This window comes from Erpetoichthys calabaricus, chromosome 6, assembly GCF_900747795.2.
Source record: "Erpetoichthys calabaricus chromosome 6, fErpCal1.3, whole genome shotgun sequence".
Lineage (NCBI taxonomy): Eukaryota > Metazoa > Chordata > Cladistia > Polypteriformes > Polypteridae > Erpetoichthys > Erpetoichthys calabaricus.
This window is the reverse complement of record NC_041399.2, coordinates 152,314,620-152,335,928: the sequence shown is the minus strand read 5'-3', so window position 1 is coordinate 152,335,928 and position 21,309 is coordinate 152,314,620. Positions and strand designations below refer to the sequence as shown.

General features: G+C 36.8%; 1 protein-coding gene across 2 annotated transcripts in view; it reads right to left on the bottom strand.

Moving 5' to 3' along the window:
* Positions 1-21,309, bottom strand: part of exoc2 (exocyst complex component 2) — a 340,160-nt gene that overhangs the window by 72,665 nt on the left and 246,186 nt on the right. For both annotated transcript variants that reach the window (XM_028803998.2, XM_028803999.2), the window contains exons 22-23: positions 11,662-11,778; positions 6,630-6,771 (exon numbers count right to left, since the gene is read on the bottom strand). In XM_028803998.2, coding sequence (XP_028659831.1) covers positions 6,630-6,771; positions 11,662-11,778 — 259 coding nt within the window. The remainder of the gene's footprint in view (positions 1-6,629; positions 6,772-11,661; positions 11,779-21,309) is intronic.

The window sequence follows — 21,309 nt, the reverse complement described above, 5'->3', positions numbered from 1 at the left end:
AAACGGTTTTCAGATTTGGTGTCAGCAAGTGAAATTTGTTAAAGTACAGGTAAAAGAATCCCAGTAGCAAAATGCTTGTTGACCAGTGTAATTATCGTCCTATATCAAATATACCATTCATTTAAAAAAATCTTTAAAAAGTAGTTGCAGCACAGGTTGATCCTCATCTCATAGATAACAGACTGTTTGAGATGTTTCAATCTTGCTTTTGTCCAAAACATAGTACAGAAACGGCCTTATGAAAGGTCACTAATGACCTAATGATGGCTGCTGATGCTAGGCTTTTAAGAATCCTTGTCCTACTCTATCTGAGTGCAGCCTTTGATACTGTACCACATAGTATTTTATTATTATTATTATTAATAAACCTATTGAGAATCTTTGGCACTATTTGAAAACTGCTGTCCAAGAAGAATAGCGGAGAATCAATCCTGAACAATGTGCAAAACTGGTACATATGCTCCCCCAAAAGAATTAAGGTTGTTATTACAGCAAAAGGGTTCTCAACAAAGTATTAATCTGTAGGGCTTAAATATTAATCCAAACATTAACTTTTGAGTTTTTCTGCTTCAGTTAAATATATACAGAAAATGGTTTGACTTTAGAAATGTGTTATTATACCATGAGATTTCATATTAAAAATACTGTATGAATATGTGCATAAATGTTTTGTTATGCAGAAAATTATGATGTCTTTCAAGGGGATTGAATACTTTTGCATGGCACTGTGTGTGTGCGTGCGTCTGTGTGTGTGTGTATGTATTAATATATATATATATATATATATATATATATATATATATATATATATATACACACACACACATATACACACACAATATATATTATTAAGATGTATTAATGTTTGTCTGAAATTGACAAGTTTTTTTTTCCTTCAAAACTTTAAAATTTCCCCTCTAAAAAAGAAGATAAGAAGACAAAAGCAGGTCTGGTCTCACTGATTTTATCACATTAAAGGTCATATCAAAGACTGGCTTGCCAGGAACTTTGCATGGCTGAGGCAAAAGCTCTTTAAGTAGCATATTGTTTGACTAAAAGGGGGAGTACAAGAACAGACACAGTTTAAAAATAATCTGTATCATCCTTTTCATGCAGCTCTCAACTTGAATGCTGCTAAGACCATAGAACACTGCAAAACCAGTTAGAAGCAAAACACACTGGAATCAGCATAAGCAATTGTAGTTCTTTTTTTTCTAATAGCTATTTGATTTGAAGGTATTCTAAAATACATTTCACTACTTTTTCTGCTACACTATTGAAATGTGTCAGATGAATCATATGTTTAACATAAATCATATTTTTTAAAGTTTTTATTGTAATTCCAAAAGTATTCAGTATACTGCATATCAGCATATTATCTGAAAGGACTAGACTGTTCAATTTTAAGCTTTGCAAAAGTGAAATATTTTACATAATCAATGATGCATTTTTGATTTTGATAATACAATTTGGAAGTGTTACAGCACTCAAATCAATTAGTATTGTTGAAGCCTGAGCACTATACTCTACATGGGAAGTGATGCTTGGATTGTCTACTCCTAGATGTTACAATTAATTTTTTGAACTGACCTGATGCTGAAACATGGGATTTCAATTGGAGAGAAGGATGCAGAAAGTTACCCTAGATTTTCATTAAAGGGAACAACTGGCAAGTCCATATAAGGACTGACATAACTCATTGTCTCTCAGCACCATACTTTAAGTGCACTAGGGGATATTTCCATACTGGGCCACGCCAAAGTAGGAAGTGTAATATAAGCACAAAGCATGGCATGGGAAAACATTCTCATAACACTTGACCAGCGATTACTGACACAGACAAATTAAGTATACTTTATACATGTCTGCTACAATGGCAACATTGACTGCTCTGAGACAGCACAACACTTCATCAACCATAATTATCTGAAAGTAACTATACAATTTGGATGGAATGATGCAAAAAGTATGGAAAAGATTATCATGAAACCTGAAAGAAGAAAAATCAAATGATGGCACAAAATACTAAAGGGTCATGTTAATGAATTGTTCATTTACTATAGATGTAGGGAAAAAGACTTCAATCCAAACATGCAATTAGTTAAGAAAAATAATGATTTTTGTTTGAAATCCAAATAAATAATATACAAGGTTAAATAAAACAATAGTTCAAAGATTTTGCCTTATAATATTAGTCAAGGATGATAAAATACAGTATCTACATGTCAGTGGAATAGTTTATTTGACAACGGCATCGTGATAAAGTTTCTGTCAAAAGAATTCTGAGTTCTCTCATTTCAAAGAACTAGGCAGGACTTAAATGATACTGTTTCTATATACATTTGTTACAGTAGCCAAAAAAGAATATTTAATCATAAGAAAAAAGAAATGTTAATCATAAGTCCGAAAGGGTTATTTTACGTTTCTATGTCTAAAATTTCTCCTTGAAAAATAATTACTGTTCACTAACATTGAACTTGTGTCATCACTTTGATCATAGTAAAGGTCAAAACCATTAAGTGACAAATGTTTTGCTACGAACTTTGCATGGCTAAAACTTAAGCTACTTCATCAGAAAATACTGTTTGACTAAAAGGGGGAGTACAGGTTCAGGCACAGTTAAAAAAAAGTACACCGTTAAAAAAATTAACACTCAAGTGTTAGTAACATGGAATGAACTAGAACACAATCATGCTTATATTTAAAATTCGTATTTGGTGGTTACACAATGTCTTGTAGTAACTGCACATTTGAAACAACACATTTCTAACAAAAACTATTTCTTTTTATTATTTTAAATTGCTCTTTGGCCAGTAAATACTTATATGTGCCACATTATTGCATTTTCTGCTACATCTGAATCTATAGTTTAAATGTGCCAAAAATCTCTCAATTATAATTAGGATTTTTATTTTTATGTCTATTAACAACACACTCAATTTCTGAATTTCTCTATTTCTTCATAATATGGCAGGGTGTTGGAATAAAAAACAGTTGCCAAGTCTATGACATGTAGAAGACAGTTTAAGGGCCAAACAGGGTTTAAACAGAGGAGTGTGTACAAATGTGGGAGGAATAACAGTTTAAACCTGTCACTTGGGGGGCAGTAGCATAACTGCCACAACATGCTATTTTAACAAAGGGCAGTGAGTAAAGATTAGGAGGGAGGTAGCCATATTCATTCTTTCAGTATTTGCACAGGGTGGGATACTCTTTCCTCCCCCCTCCCCAGAAGCTATAATGATTACTGTATGCTGACCACTACAAAGTCAGGCATTAAAAGATATTTCCTGGGTACATGGCCCTTAATCAGTTTGGAATACACAAACATCAGTTGTGAGATACAAAAATAAAATGACATACTTTTGTTTTTTTGCATTTCCAAAAGGGGTATATTTAATGGAGTCTGCAGTTGGTGGGCAGGTTCCTCAAAACATTTACTGACTTGGATGTAATAAAACTAGATTTTGTAGAGAGAGAGAGAGAGAGGGAATGAGTCATACAGCAGTTTTAGTAGAAACGTGTGTATGGGTCACAGTCCTGTAAAACATGTGACTTTAACCTCTGTAAAATAAGGCCGCCAACAAATGTGAATAGGTTTCTTCTGTTTGCTTTTTAACAATTAGCTAAATACTTATGTTTCAAAGAGATTCCATATTTTTAATAAAGCATACAGGACCTAACATTAACGGCTGCCATTGGCAAAAATTTGGAGGCAATTGGCAACCACCTTTAGGTCCTAGGTTGGCAACAATGTCAATCAACATAAGTGATACACCAGTTTTTCAGCAGTTGTATAGATCTGGCTGGTTTTTGTTTATTATGTGGAAACAGAACATTGGTTTGTAACTTGCTAACTGCTAGTAGGTTTTATGATTTAAAAAAATATATAAGCTGCTCAAAGGCATACTTCACTTTCTGACTTTCCTTTATGTGGGTAAAGCAATTTAAAAAATAGTGTATCAACTGGCTGCCATACTAGGATGTGTGAGCTGTTTGTGCACATAACATATCCTTTAGCTCTATGGAAACATCCCTGTGTTGTAATCGGAGTGACTTGAACATGTAGCTGGGACAGAAACATGAAGGGTTTAAAAAATTCTGAAAGAACCCACTGTTGCTACTAAGGAAGTGTGGAAATAACTTAAAAGTGTGTGAAGGTAAGTGCAACGTGTCAGGGAAAAAGTCCACCATGATGGAACTGAAGCAAGGATGTTTGGCACTGCAAATCTGATAAGACATTTAAGATTATATCACATAGCAAAAACAACTGATTTACAACAACTTTCAGCACATGCAAGAAAAAATTGCGTTATTTTGACACATTTGTTTACTTCTTTTTGATTGTTTCTTCAAAAGACTAGAATGTTAATGAAACACCAAAACATTTTACAAGTGATAATTAATCATAATAATAATTAGTTATGTTTAATCTGACTGGATTGTGTGATGGACAGCTGGCAGCTTAACCCAGCCGGGACGCCCAAAGAATGGAAGAATGGGGGAAGGCAGCTACTCTGGACCATTGCCTCCCCGGGACGGTAGATGGTGATTTCCCTGCAGCATAGCGGTGCCCCGGATTCCTGCAGGGCACCATGGGATCTGGAGTTCAGCTTCACAGCCCTGCTGGGTACCATGGGTGCCACCAGGAGACGCTGCAGGAGGACCTGGGGATTTCTACTTTCTGCATAGCCCGGAAGTACTCCCAAGTCACAGGGATGGAAGCCCCGAAGTACTTCTGGGCTGCAGAAAAGTGCTAGCAAGTCACGTGGTCAGAAGGACAGAAGCATTTCCAGGTCAAGAACTATATGAAGGACTGTTGAAGACCCAGCAAGAGTGCCAGAGTCAGGTGGAGGTGAACAAAGCTTGCTGGGAGGTGTGGAGGAGAAGATAGATAGATAGAGAGAGAGAGAAATTTGTGTTTATTATTGTGCTTGGTGTTTCACTTGCCTGTGATATTGTGGCTGTGGTGCTTTGGCACAATTATTGAGAAGAAAATAATTAAAATGCTTCTTATTACTTTTACTTTGTGTCCCGAGTGTCTGTCTACTGGGGTTAAAGAGGCAACAGCGACCCCTAGTGTCTTACAATTGTTGTATGAGGATAGAAAATGCATTTGCATTTTCACTCTTGTTAAATATGATTCAGTATGTGACTGTCTCCAAATGATGTCTATGTGATCCATCACTATTACAATGACACAATCAAGGGCCATCGGAACACAACACATCTTAATGCACGTGTCAATGAATGTACTTTGCTTTTGCTCTTGATTCTCTCCTGTCCCTGGACTTTATGCACTGACCAGGAAACCTATATCAGCCCTTTACGGTCAGTCTTACAAATTCCAGGATGCAATGCACTTGGCTTCACAGAGGCACTCTTCAGGCTGAACATCCTTCTTTCTTTATTTTCTTCAGGGATTAATCACATGCCAGCAACGAAAATCAGTTTAGGGTTTGTCCAAATATTATGAAACCACAGTGTGCTCCAGTTGCGACCCACCCTAACAAAGATTTTAGTCTTTGAAATATTTAAGGCCTGGTACAATTCATTTAATATAAGGAAACTGACTACATATAATTGGGTTCTCTTTTCACCTATTAAAACACTCCTGTCACATGATCCAACTAGGCAATTCACATGTAGCCATTATATCAGTGTTAACTCACTGATATAATTTAATCCTATGGAATATCTGAACTGAAAGTCTGTTCCAATATTATGTAAAACGGACAGTATCAGTTTTTGGTAACACTAGTTCAAAACTGGCAATAACATTTCACCTACTTATTGAAATTGTGAATTAGTATGTTCTTCATTATATTCTGGTTAGCAGGTAAGTTAGCTGTAACGCAATATTCACATTTTTCACTGTTAAAAAAGTGGTCTAGCATACATCCTATACTACTACACTAAATGTCTTAATATATAAGGAAATACTTGTATTAAAGTGTAAAAAGCTTTTTTGCTTCTTACTTTTCCATGTAAATCTTTATAATGTATTTCAATAGACTATAAAATGACATTTACAATAAATCGTACATAAATATTTTCCATTTTGCTCTTAAAACACATCCATTCAAATTCACTATTTGATTTTTTTCTTAAAATAGCAAATTACTTATCATTTTTTGAAGAAATACCACAAAATAAAACAGAACATGTTCTAAATGTATTAAAAATACAATTACAGCTCTGCAATTTTCTTCAAAAATGTTTTGAAATAGGTTATATTTTTATATTTATTATTTTAATGCAATTTTACTATTTTTTATATTTATTTTTTATTTGCCAAGACAAACTTCCTTAATAAGTCTATTTATTTATTTTTTTTAACAGTTAGCCACTACCAATTACCAATGCACCCACCACATGACATATCAACTCAGGAACCCAGATTAGGACCAGAGTGTAGCCATGCAATGGGCGACACAGCAGCACCACACTACTTCAGATGGAATGGAACAGTGTGAGGTTTTTTATGGTGGCTGGAGTGCAAATTATGACACAACCTCTAGCTACCCTTAAAACATTCAGAAAAAATAAGGATGCTAAAACATAGCTAAGTGAAATGAAAAAGTTACAACACATTATGCTATTCATTACTAAAAAAAAGAAAACATTACCTGTTGGTGGTGCACAGTCTTTCCAGTCAAAATAACCAGCATAAATTCCCGGCTCCAAAGATCCAACAATGGGATCGGCTTTAAGTTCAATGTAAGTCTCAAAGAGTCGCTGATCCAAGTCTCGTATAGACTCTATGCTGACCTATAATAACAAGAAAGAAAGAAAGAAAGAAAGAAAGAAAGAAAGAAAGAAAGAAAGAAAGAAAGAAAGAAAGAAAGAAAGAAAGAAAGAAAGAAAGAAAGAAAGAAAGAAAACATAAATGGAAAAACTAGCTCTATTAGTCATATAATCTTTCAAGCGTGCTACATGAAATACAGATTCATCAATTTATTTCTGAATCTGCGAAGTCCAATTTAAACTATTTGGAGTTCAAGAACTATCCAGGCAACATATGGTGCCAGTGTTATTCCTGTTACAGAAAACTAAAATGATATATGTCATTAACAAAAAAATAATTTCCTTAACTTAAACTAAAATACAAACAAAAATTCTGAAAATTAGAAATTTACGGAGCCCCATAGGTGTCAAGCAAAAAACAAAAAAAATCAGTTCAAACGGATTAAGAACTTGTTTGAATAAATTACTTTTATTTTATTCCCTGACTCTTATTTCAACAGTACAGAGCCCCATTCTGTATTCATTCATTAAAACAGATTATTACTATTATTATTTTCCGTTGTAGTCCAGTTCTTATTATAGAGCCCCATAAGGTTTTCTTGGCATACGGTTCAGTGAAGTGTAAGAGTACTGTAAGGTGTGTGTTAAATTCGGTGAACCAGAAGAGGAACTAGTTAGAAGACCACCGCGGATGAAACAATTATTTTGAGGAGAACTAACACAGAGTTTCAAATACAGAAGAAGTTATAAGAATGGATTTATGGAAGTTCTCTGTGAAAGTGATAGTCTAGAGTCAGTGGTGGAAACATTAATAGAAGAAAAGGTAAGTTTAAAAGCTAGTCGATAAAGGCATTAAACAGCTTAGAATAGACTGAAAGTATTGGCTGGATATAATCTTCCTGTTCTGGTTCACTAAACTGCATACCAGGAAAAATAAATAGCTCCTGAAATAAGAAAGTTCAAATGAGTTATGTAATTTGTTTGAATTCTTTTTTTTTTTTTTGGCCTGACATCTATGGGAAAAATGAAAACAGTTTTTGTAATTTTAATTTTGACCAAACTAGTGTTTGGGCAGGTTGTCAGTATATTTATTAACCCCTTATGCATCTAAATCACATACCAAATTAGTATTCTACTTAACACTAGAATTACCAGAGTCAACGAAAAAACTCGTAAATCTGGCCCACCTTAAATCCCTTTGCACCTCTCCATCAGCATCTTTTGTCTTCTAAATGTGTCGATAAACCCAAGCAGCAAACCTGCTATACCATCCCCCCACCGCTTCAGAACAGACAAGAAGTTTTCCCAGTTCCTGCCTTGATTGATTATCTGGGAGTGAGCTACCCAGAATTGTAAGGGGCAATAATTTGATGTGTGTTTTGTATCTACAAAAATGTATGTAAACACATTGTTAATACAGAAACGTTTTTCATGTTTTAATAATAAATAACAAAATGTAGACATGAACTGTCTAATCTATGAAGGCCAATGGCCAAAGATCAAATAAACACTTTCACAACAGGTGCAAGTACAATAAGACAGCTTCCGTGGTGCTGTGGTTAGAACTGCCGACTTATAATCCAGAGGTCTTGAGTTCAAAACCAGCTCGCTGGTAAATTTACTGTTTTGAATAAGCTGCGCTTATTGTTAATATTATACGATAAAAACATAAATTTGATTTGTGTCTGTAACAGCCGGTGTAAATGTATAGGACTTGTAAAAGTTAGCGTTTTTTTTCCACGATACAACACCCCAACTACCCCACCCTCACCCCAGATCTGACACGGGTACTTTTTATCTAAAACTGGGAGTAACTGTAGATGTGAGTGGTGTTTTGAGACAATGGAACTGGAAATTCTCTGATCTGGAGGAATAAAAGCTGACACACAAACGCTGGTGAATCTGCCTTCTTCGTATCTCACAGCCACTTGCTTTTTTTTATTCAGTTTTATTGAGTATCCCTGCTCACGCTGAATTAGTATGCACCTTATGATCAATTATGTCAAAGCCGCACTGACAAAAAAAACACAGAGACATAGGTATATATGATATTTGGAATTATTCATTTTATGACCTGTATAGTACATTTCGGAAAACATTGCAGCACGGATGCAACATTATTCATATTATTCATATTCATTCACATACCTTCTTAGGCTTGTAATCAGAGACTGTGGTTTTTTTTTTTGGTTTTTTTTCGATATTGCCCGTGCAGTCTCCATGTTTTGGTGAACAGTGCTGTTTCTTTTGTACTCCAGGACATGCAGAGAAAAGAGTAGTACAGAGAGGTCAGTTCCACACTATATGCAATCATCAGGTTCAAATGTTAACAGTTCATACACACACCCAAGGACCGTCCTTTCTACTTTACAACATGTGTACCTGTTTGCAATTTACACGCTTTCTCTGTGCTGTGTTACTATTACAATGAAGGGGCTGGGGAAGCGGCGGTCTTGGAACAGAAGCTTGTTGATGTTGCATCCTGTTTTGTTTCATCCATCGCCTTTTCTTATAAAGAAGCGACGATGAAGTTCCTCTGCAAGGTGAGCCATGATCACTCTTCTACTCTCAGTGGACCACGTGCATGCCTTGTACAGTACATGCATGTTGATCGCCGTCAGGTCAAGCTTGTTGTAGTACAAGCAACTGGCCAGCAGCATGCTCCTTCTTACACTGAATAAGCTCATGCCTTCTGGTGCACGATGTCAACACAGCACTGGGCAAAAAAGAAAGACAAACATATGTGACATTTTGAAGAAATCATTTTATGACCTGAATAGTACCAATCAGAAAACATCGTCGCAGTAATGCAATATTATTTGAAAATGAACCTCGTCAGATCGGGTGTGAATTTATACTGGCACTGTTAGTGAGAGTCAGATCAGAAGGGGGGGTTTGGGGGGCAAGGGAGAGCATCAACATGACTGAGAGAATACAACTGAAAAAAAGCTAACTTTTACAAATACCATACATTTACAGCTGATCTGATGCTGTTCGTTTTCAAATAATATTGCATTAGCGCAATGATGTTTTCTGATTTGGTACTATTCAGGTCATAAAAGGATTTCTTCAAAATGTCATATATATTGTCTCTTTCTTTCAGGTGTGTAATAGAAACCACAGCATAGAGAGAAGTGTACATTGCAACAGGTACACATGTCGTAAATGTAAGAAGGACGGTCCTTGTGTGTGTGTGAACTGTTAACATTTGAATCTGATGATTGCATATAGCGCTTAACTGACCTCTCTGTATTATTCTTTCCTCTGCATGTCCTGGAGTACAAAACAAACACCACCATACAGCAACATGTGGGGACTAGCAAGATGGGGGGCGGGGGACACACGGTCACTGATTACAACTGCAATATGTTACGCAAATGAATATGAATAATATTGCATCAGCGCCACAATGTTTTCCGAAATGTACTATTCAGGTCATAAAATTAATAATTCCAAATAACATATTATTTATACATACATATACTAATTCAGCGTGAGCAGGAACACAATAAAACTGAATAAAAAAAAAATCAAGTGACGGTGAGATACGAAGAAGGCAGATTCACCAGCGTTTGTGTATCAGCTTTTATCCATCCAGATCAGAGAATGTCCAGTTCCACTGCCTCAAAACACCACTCACATCTACAGTTATTTCTAGTTTCAAATAAAAACTAACAGCGCCAGATCCCTAAGGCGGTAGTATGTATCGTGATCGTGACAGGGTAAAAAAAAAAACACTAACTTTTACAAGTACTATAAATGTACACCGGCTGTTACAGACGCAAACCAAATGTATGTGTTTACTGTATAATATTAACAATAAGAGCAGCTCACTACTGAAAACGGTAAATATAGAAGGCAGTTAGGATCGAACTGGGGGACTCTTGATTACAAGTCAGCAATTCTTACCGCTGCGCCATCCTTGAACCTTTTGTGAAAGTGTTTATTTGATCTTTGGACTTCAGGCTTCACACATTATATAGTTTATGACTACATTTTGTTATTTATTACTAAAATAAGAAAAACGTTTCTGTTTTAACAATGTGTTTACACAGATTATTGTAGAAACGGAACACACATGAAATACATGTGTTCCAAATAACGATCTATTATTTCCACTCTAAAACTCTAGCACTTCACTCCCAGATTATCAAGGCATGAGCTGGGAGAACTTTGTGGACATTCTGTGGCAGTGTGGGGATGGAATAGTAGGCTGCTTGTTGCTTGTCTTGATTGGCATATTTACTTGACAAAAGACGCTGAGGGAGAGGTGCGAAGGGATTTAAGGTGGGCCGGATTTACAGGTTTTTTCGTAGGCTTTGGTAATTCTAGTGTTAAGTGAATGATATGAGATGCTGCTAAAACGGTTCAGTATTTAATGTTAATAGTATGCTTGGTTAAATGTTGTATGTTCATGAAAAAACTTTCAGTTCTATTTCCGCTACTTTTGTTATTAATACAGACCAAACAATGACTTCAATAGAATTTCAAAATTAAAGTAAGAATTCCCTAAAAATATACTTTTAACATTTTGAAATGGGTTGATGACATATAGTCTACATAGGGAAATATCAAAAATAAATATAAAACAAGAGTATATATGCGGGGTATCTTATTGCTCATTATGGAAATTTCAACAATAAAAAAGCAAGCGTTGACTTTAACTATTTGCTTCAACTTATGTGCAGGATAAAGTAACAAACAACATCAGAGCAAACTTATTATTTGCATTTTTGATTATACTGGAAGCCTTGAACTGTCACATTATCATGAGAAAATTGAGTTCAGTCAGCGACTAAAATTGTATGTATTTAGTTGATAAGTATAACCCGAATGACATACAAAATGATAACTATAAAGAAATCCATCCACGTAATTTATTAATCTATTGTATATCACCTTCCTTTTACTCACCCGGGAGATTTTCTCAGACCCTGGAAAACCATGCTTTTCAAAGTGCTCAACCAAATTAATAAAAGTATGCTTTTCCAGGTATTGGCAGTTACTAACAATTATTAGCAGTCGCTTCTCCTGCAAAGAAAAAAAAAAAAAAAAAAAAACTTAGAAAACACAGGCATGGAGGTGACATTCAGCAGATGCATTCAGGGACTTAGCTAGCTAACTTCAAGGTGGAGCATTTTACTTATTTATTTAAATAAATATTAAATAAATATTTTTTTTTACATTTATGTCAAAGTGTTAGTTTTCACCAATCTGTTTATCAAATATTTTTCAACATGGAGACACAATGAAAAATAGTGATAACAAAATGCAATAATGTGTTATTAAACATTAAACACACACTTTTCAACAGTACATTACAATATTATGCTGTCAAAAAGTAGCCCAGATAAGTTTGTGGTGGTTGAGTAGCTTTCATAGAGAACAGAGTCTAAATGATGTAAAAATGACACAGATTGATTTCCTGTTAAATTTAATATTGTTTGTTGTGCAGGGACTATGACTATTTGTACTTCAAATTTTTAAAACATAATATTCTTGAAAGACAAATCTGAGGAGTTAATATAGGTTGAAGTCTCAAAATAAAATTGCTGGATGCTTCCAGCCATGACAGACAGCATGTCTGGAGCTTTGCTGAAAAAACTGTAATGATAGTGAAACACTGAATCATAATGAGCAGATACTGTAGCCATGAGTTTGTTATTAGTGTAATGTACAATAAATAATGAGCGCATGCTTATTCACTGTATGCTTACAGAGCAACGCTTACATAATTCTATTTTTTTAATAGAAAAAGTGATATCTGCATTTTTTTTTTATTAAAGTTAAATTACTTCAAGCATCAGAAGAAATGACCTGGTGTACCAGAGATGCAGCTTGCATGCGCCTCTCCCAGCAATTGACTAACTTGATCCCCACTATGAGTAACAGAGCAAAATATATAAAATATTCAAAGAGACAAGGTAAATTTAAAACAGTAAACTAATCTATAATTGGAGTCACAAAGAATGTTTGTTTTAAAAATAAGATGAGTTTGCAAATTCACTAATGCGTTTCAATGGGAGATTTTGTAATTTCAAAAATGTATATAGTGTACTCTTCTTGGGAAGTCAACGTAAACTTTTCCAACAAATATCTTTGAAGAATATGTGGGTCAAAGTTCAAAAGAATCGATTCACTGGGTACCATGTTACTTATGCAAACAGACAGACACATATAGCTATCACAGTTTAAAATAATGTAAACATTTGGAACAATTAGCACATAAATTTATAATGTGAACAATTAAATGAAAATAAATTCTATCACAATATAGACATTTGTTTTAAATTCCATTAAAAACAATTATTTGTACAGTCATTCAAGGTATAATGGTGATCACAGTAATGGTTTGTCTCTAACTAAGAAAGCCTTATAATTTCACATAAAGCTAATGTCACAATGTGTACAGAAGATTTGTGCTAAGGCAAATGTAAGCAATAACTAACTTACACAGGGTGTTCTCCATTTTTTAATAGGAATAAAATAAATAAAGTAAAACCACAGAATAACTCGGTACCAAGAAATAATGATAACTAATGTAACAGAATGTATTTTTCTGATCAATAAGAATAAAATGCACTGCAACAGTAAGGTTGAGGTACTTATAATTTAGCAAAAGAAACTGATGCAAGTTAAGGTGTGGAATACACTCATGGAAAAGTTAAATAAAATGGCAAATAAGAAAAATATATATGTAAATAAGTCAAAACATTGTAAATAAATAAGCAATATATTTAACATAATAATTTTTTGGTTCAATAATGTAAAATGTTAAATTTAAACATTGCAGGTTTTGATTTCAAGATGACTTAATTTTTAAGAACTGTCCTAATTTAACACTGGGACTTACCTCAACAACACATTGCTGAATGAGTCTTGAAATGCCAGCACTACGTCAGAATGCCTCTTTTCATGATTTTCTCATCACTTGTCAATTAAGATAAAGACCAACAGGATGAACCTGTTCCTATTAGTTAGTTGCTATTAATTGCCTTGCCTTGTGGTAGAATACCAAAACTCTTTAATGTTTCTTTTCTTGCATTCCATCCACCAATTACCTATTTCTGAAATTAATATTTAATGGATTTTGGTATAAAGTATATTCCAAAGGTTTCAGTTCAGTTTTGTAAAAAAAATCAACTTCTTTATTTTTCCCCAGATTAGACAAGCCTTGCATTATTTGCCTTTTCTAGCTCACAGACAATTCGAACAATGCGGTGTTCTTGAAGTTTTTTCTTATGCCATGTCCCTTCATGCTCTTTCCATAGTCTATGCTATGTGTTTGTTTATTTTTCTTATTTAGTGTGAAGTATCATCAAGTATTATCACTAGAATTACCAAAGCCTATGAAAAAACTCATACATCCATCCCACCGTAAATCCCTTTGCACCTCTCCGTCAGCGTCTTTTGTCTTATAAATGTGTCGATAAGCAGCAAGCAGCCTGCAATCACATCCCCCCATCGCCACACAGTTTTCTCGGCTCAAGTCTGTTTACTTGCATGCCAGTTGCTTACAGTTGTACAGAGTGAGAAGTCAAGCAAAATGACACCTTTTATAAATACTATATTGTTATTTGGAACACATGCATTTCACGTGTGTTCCCTGTCTACAATCTATGTAAACACATCGTTAAAACAGAAACGTTTTTCATGTTTTAGTAATAATTTAAAAAATGTAGACATGAAGTGTGTAATGTGTGAAGCCTGAAGTCCAAATATCAAGTAAACACTTTCACAAAAGGTACAAATATAACAGAACAAGTGCACTTCTATTCAAGAATACAGTATAACTGCAGAAAAAGAACCCGCATTAGGGTGCGACATTGACACCCCTTTGATACGATCGCTTTGGTGGCGCAACGGCAACAACTGTTGACTGGTAATCAAAACTTCATGGGTTCAACCCCAAACAACTCCGTTTTGAGAAGTGAGCTGCTCTTATTCTTACTATTTTAGAATAAAAACATACATTTGACTTGACTCTGTAACAGCCAGTGTAAATTTATGATACTTGTAAAAATTTGCTTTGTTTTTTTTTTTCTTTTTCAGTTTTATTCTCTCAGTCGCGTTCACACTTCCCCTGATCTGACACTGCTACTTTCACATAAAGACGTCCTATAACAGAGGTCAACTCAGATGATGATGAGGGTTCTACATCAGAGAAAGAATGCACGTTGCACTTTTGCAGTCGCTGTATTTTCTATATGTACAAGGGAAGCTCTGCAGTCTACTTGTGACTTTACACTGTAGGAAGGTATATATAATATTTGGCAGCAATAACAACTTTTATGTCTTTCAGGGCAAGCATGCATCAGCTTGGCATACTGTTTAGGACAGATATTGGCCCATTCTTCAAGACAGATTTGTTACAAGATGTTCAGATTAGTCAGGCGATGCTAGTACACCTCAGTTTTAAAATGGTGTCACAGATTCTCAATTGAATCGAGATAAAGGATTTGACTAGGTGTCATTCATCTTTTTGTTGTTGAGGTAATTCAAGGTTACTTTAGCCTTGTGATTGGGAACATGATCCTACTGAAAGATGAACTGTCACATACTGAAAGCTGTATTTATTTTTGAAATAGACTGAAACTGTTTTTTTTACAGTATTTGCTTTTTTTCCACCATTCATCCTTTCTTTTGTTTTAATCAGATTTAATTTCCCTGCTGATATATAGCAGTTTCTGAAAATAAATGAAATCATGACCATGTTCAGTGTTAAATGTATACCACACAGCTCTATTTTAGTCTAATTTAATTGCTAGACCTTCTCTCACATCACAACTGAATCACTCTCTTGCTTTTTGGTAAACTCCAAGCATGCTTTATTTTTGAGTACCACTCTCCCATACAGACTAGCTACCGACATAACTCGTGATAGCTCCTGATATGCTTGAATGATGGCTTTATTGTTTGTCTCTTCTTCTTGCTTGTGCAGAGGGCTTTGAGGCACAACCATTTCTAGACAGTGTCTCAGAGGTTTGATATAGCTTTCACTTCTTGACAATTGAATCAACCATGCCCAACTGGGACACTGAAAAAAAAATTTGGCACATACCATAGTCGGGTAACAGAGATGGACACCTGGAATCAACCGAAAGAACAAATGGATTCAGCATATATAAGCAAATGAAGTGCCGATTTTTGTGTATTCACTCCCAATTGTATACTGCCTTTAACTGCTGTGTCCTTTTAATAACGCAGATTGACTTTATGTAAGAGTAAGTGCAATTTCTACCACTAGCATTTGAGTGTTCTTCCATAGATTATTTGGGAATGGACAGAAGAGTGTGGGTTCTGGATTCTGCCAAACTATTACCAGTTCTAATGACTTGAACATTTTCATGTTTTAAATGCAGCCCACAAAAGAGGGTATACAGTGCATCTGGAAAGTATTCACAGCGCATCACTTGTTCCACATTTTGTTAAGTTACTGCCTTATTCCAAAATGGATTAAATTCATTTGTTTCCTCAGAATTTTACACACAACACCCCATAATGACAACGTGAAAAAAGTTTACTTGAGGTTTTTGCAAATTTATTAAAAAAAAAAAAATTGAGAAAGCACATGTACATAAGTATTTACAGCCTTTGCCATGAAGCTCAAAATTGAGCTCAGGTGCATCCTGTTTCCCCTGATCATCCTTGAGATGTTTTCTGCAGCTTAATTGGAGTCCACCTGTGGTAAATTCAGTTGATTGGACATGATTTGGAAAGGCACCCACCTGTCTATATAAGGTCCCACAGTTGACGGTTCATGTCAGAGCACAAACCAAGCTTGAAGTCAAAGGAATTGTCTGTAGACCTACGAAACAGGATTGTCTCTTGAGGCACAAATCTGGGGAAGGTTACAGAAAAAATTTCTGCTGCTTTGAAGGTCCCAATGAGCACTGTGGCCTCCATCATCCGTAAGTGGAAGAAGTTCGAAACCACCAGGACTCTTCCTAGAGCTGGCCGGCCATCTAAACTGAGCGATCAGGAGAGAAGGGCCTTAGTCAGGGAGGTGACCAAGAACCCAATGGTTACTCTGTCAGAGCTCCAGAGGTCCTCTGTGGAGAGAGGAGAACCTTCCAGAAGGACAACCATCTCTGCAGCAATCCACCAATCAGACCTGTATGGACTCTCAGACCATGAGAAAGAAAATTCTCTGGTCTGATGAGACAAAGATTGAACTCTTTGGTGTGAATGCCAGGCATCACGTTTGGAGGAAACCAGGCACCACTCATCACCAGGCCAATACCATCCCTACAGTGAAGCATGGTAGTGTATGGGGGATGGATGGTGATGCTGACTCAGTATAACTCTTTACCAAGGTTTAATGTTTTATTAAACACATATAAGGAACTGGCAGCATATCCCTTTGATGCTTTATGGATGAATTATGATGAATCTCTGTTACACTGGAAATTGCAGCAACTTTTCCAAACCTTCACTTCTGGTTATGAATGAATGGAAAATGTGGGAATACCAGTGGGGTGCACTACTGCAAGATTTTTGAGATGAGAAGCGTTAGAGGATTTGATATTTGCTCTGAAAGTGCATGCAGGCATCCCACTACTCACCTCAAGCACACAAAAAACAGACTTCCTATCCATGTGTAAAAAAGGCACCTTGAAGTGTTGCTCAAAGTAACAGTATTGATATGATCTTGGATAATTCTGGGTCCATGCTTCTTGAGGCTGATCCTCCAATTAGTTGTGAACCACCCAATCTCACTGAGACTGCACAGGTGGTGACCAGAGCAGTCTGGTTTTATGCCTAAGAAGTCTACCATTGACTGCATCCTGGCAGTGAGGACTCTCATAGAATGCAAATGTGAATATTGGCAGAGTTTTTTTGCAGCCTTTTGTCGATTTTCATTAAGCGTTTGACTCCGTTGATTGAGCTGCCCTGTGGGACATCCTGAGACTTTGCAGGAACCCCTCAAGGTTGCTGGATATCATGTCTGGCCTGTACACTGGTACTGTGAGTGCAGTGCAGAGTGGAGGCAGAACCTCTGTGTTTTCCCCAGTTGATTCTGGGGTTCGTCAGGGGTTTGTTCATACTCCTACTCTGTTCAGGACTTGCATGGACTGGGTGTTGGGCAAGATTGTGGTCTCCAGTGGCTGTGGGGCATCTGTTGGTGAAGAAAGATTCACTGATATTGACTTTGCTGACGACGCTGTGATCTTTGCTGAGTCAATGGAGGCTCTGATCGAGAGAATGAGGAAGGAGTCTGAGTGTTTGGGCTTGCGAGTATCCTGGATAAAAACCAAGATCCAGGCCTTTAATGACCTCTTAGGCACAGAAATTAGCAGTGTGTCTGTCTGCAGAGAGAGTGTCGACCTGGTCAAGAGGTTAACTTACCTCATCAGTGACATTCCTGTGTCTGGTGACTTTTCCTTTGTAGTCAGCAGATGAATTGGGAAAGCATGGGGGATGTCATGAGGTTGCTGGAAAGGGATATATGGCACTCCCCATATTTATGCAAAAGGACGAAGGTCCAAGTCTTTAGAGTCCTGGTGCTTCCTGTCTTGCTATATCGTTGCGGAACATGGATGTTATCCATTGACCTGAGATTAAGACTGGACTTCTTCAGTACTATGTCTCTTTGGAGAATCCGTGGGTACCGGAGGTTTTACTTTGAGTCCCAAATGAGGGATATTACCTCTATTGTGAGGGAGTATCAGTAATGGCACTTTGGCCATATGGCACAATTCCCTGTGGGTGATACAGTTCGCAGGATCCTCACTGTTGAGGACCCAAGTGGCTGGACCAGGCAAAGGGGATGTCAACGTAACACCTGGTTGTGGCAGATAGATGGTCATTTCCAGAGGGTGGTACTAGACTGCGTGTCTGCCTGGGAGGTTGCCAACCAGGATCCAGAGTTATTTCGTTATGTGGTGGGTGCGGCAACACGCTGCAACAGTGCATGCTCTCCAACCTGACCTGACCTGACTGACAGTTAGGGATAGAGTCAATGTTCAGCTTTGCAAGATACTGAAAACAGTTGCACACTCCAACTTTGGGAGTTGATACCCCAAGCAGTATGTATCTATACTCTTGTGTTTACATATGACTGTGACCCATCTGTTCCTACTTCTGTAGTCTGCAGACTCATCCTGCATTACTATAGGGATGTACACTATCTCTATAAAAGGATATTCGGGCAAGATCTGCAAGTTCCTTACTACATTAAAGGCTAATACATATGTCTCTAGATTAGTGACCCTGAGCTTGAACTGTCTGATTAGCTGGCATTTCCCCCAGATGTACACCTCTTGGTGGCAGCTCTAGGCAAAGTAAGCCCCCAAATAGTCCAACATCATGAAGGACTTGAACTGAGTTGGTTTCATACTTAAAATTGGTTTGGGTGACTGTTAGCTGAAAACTCTTTTTAAAATTAAATATTAAATGTAAATTAAATGCAAATTTGATAGTATTTAAATACATTTACTCTCAACTCATTCCACACCATCACTCCTTATTCAAATGGTACTGCACCCTAGCATACTGCACTTGAAAAGAACCAGGAGGTAAAAACAGGGGAAATGGAAGGCAGAAGGCTGTCACTTTCTGATAGTTTGGACAAGGAGATGTACATGAAACACAGATTCATAAATTGGTTCCACCAAAGCATTACCTTCAGCAGAATTTTATGTGATACCTTATCTGTCTGGCTTGACTTTCTTCAAACATCTGTTGTAATTTCAGTGCACGTGTAAATAGCAAAAGTACAAAGATATAACATACTGTATGAATAACTTAATTACTAGAAAGATGTAAATCTATTTTTGTGGGCTGTTTTAATTAAAACATTATTTTTATAGTATTTAAGAAGTACATTTTGATGATGGCTAGGATTTAGGACTCTAAGCCATACAGAGAGAGACTGCTGTTCTTGATTGGCCAGCAAACTCGCCTGACCTTAACTCCATAGAAAATCTATGGGGTATTGTGAAGAGGAAGATGCAATACGCCAGACCCAACAATTCAGAAGAGCAGAAGGCCACTATCAGAGCAACATGGGCTCTCATAACACCTGAGCAGTGCCACAGACTGATCGACTCCATGCCACGCCGCATTGCTGCAGTAATCCAGGCCAAAGGAGCCTCAACTAAATATTGAGTGCTGTACATACTCATACTTTTCATGTTCATACCTTTCAGTTGGCCAACATTTCTAAAAATCCTTTTTTTGCATTGATCTTAATTGATATTCTAATTTTCCGAGATACTGAATTTGGGACTTTCATTAGTTGTCAGTTATAATCATCAACATTAAAAGAAATAAACATTTGAAATACATCAGTCTGTGTGTAATGAATGAATCTAATATACAAGTTTCACTTTTTGAATGGAATTACTGAAATAAATCAACTTTGTCATTATATTCTAATTTTATGACCAGCACCTGTACATCACAGGCATACATTACTATTACTCTCTTCACCTTTGGGGTGGGCGGCATGGTGGCGCAGTGGGTAGCGCTGCTGCCTCGCAGTTGGGAGACCTGGGGACCTGGGTTCGATTCCCGGGTCCTCCCTGCGTGGAGTTTGCATGTTCTCCCCGTGTCTGCGTGGGTTTCCTCCGGGCGCTCCGGTTTCCTCCCACAATCCGAAGACATGCAGGTTAGGTGGATTGGCGATTCTAAATTGGCCCTAGTGTGTGCTTGGTGTGTGGGTGTGTTTGTGTGTGTCCTGCGGTGGGTTGGCACCCTGCCCGGGATTGGTTCCCTGCCTTGTGCCCTGTGTTGGCTGGGATTGGCTCCGGCAGACCCCCGTGACCCTGTTCGGATTCAGCGGGTTGGAAAATGGATGGATGGATGGACCTTTGGGGTTGAATATGCCCTCTTAGATTCAATTCTGCACATCTTCTCTTTTAATAGCTATCATTTTTTAAAGTAATCAGCAGTTTACCCCACTTTTTCATAAGCTATGAGTTAGGTGTACAGAGAAAATCATAATCGGTAAAGGCAAAGAGTATGTTATTCTCTCTTTTCCTGAGAAAAAGAGAAGTACTTACAATAGAGGCACACTCCAGAAGGACATCTAAGCTCCTGTTTTTTTTTTTAACCATTAAAACCCCTTCAGGGCAGAAAACATAATGAGATAGTTTGTGTTCCGATTGCCTGAGCACCCTCAAATGGTCATGTGGCATCAAAAGTGGCATTACATTTGAAATATAACACATTTTTTAAAGGGGTGTCTATCTCTAAAGCAGGTGAAGGGGCAACTTTGCATGGGATGCCTGCTCAGTATCTGAAAATTTAATGTGATTGTTGTATTGTTGTGTGTAGTAAAGGTTCTTCCTAAGCTGTTAAACAGAAACAACCAAACATCTCTTTATGACATCTAAATTATTTCAGATTCGGTTCAGGAACCGTTGTATACTGAATTTAGATTTTTATTTGGGACCGTATACTTTATGTCAGCACATTATTTAGACTGATTCATGACTCTTAATTTCTCCTGATGTGTTGTTGTGTGTGTGCGCATTAATTTGTTCTGCCATGGACTGACACTTTACCTTGGTATGGTTCCTGTCTTGTGTTCATGCTGCTAAAACTGGTCCCGACATG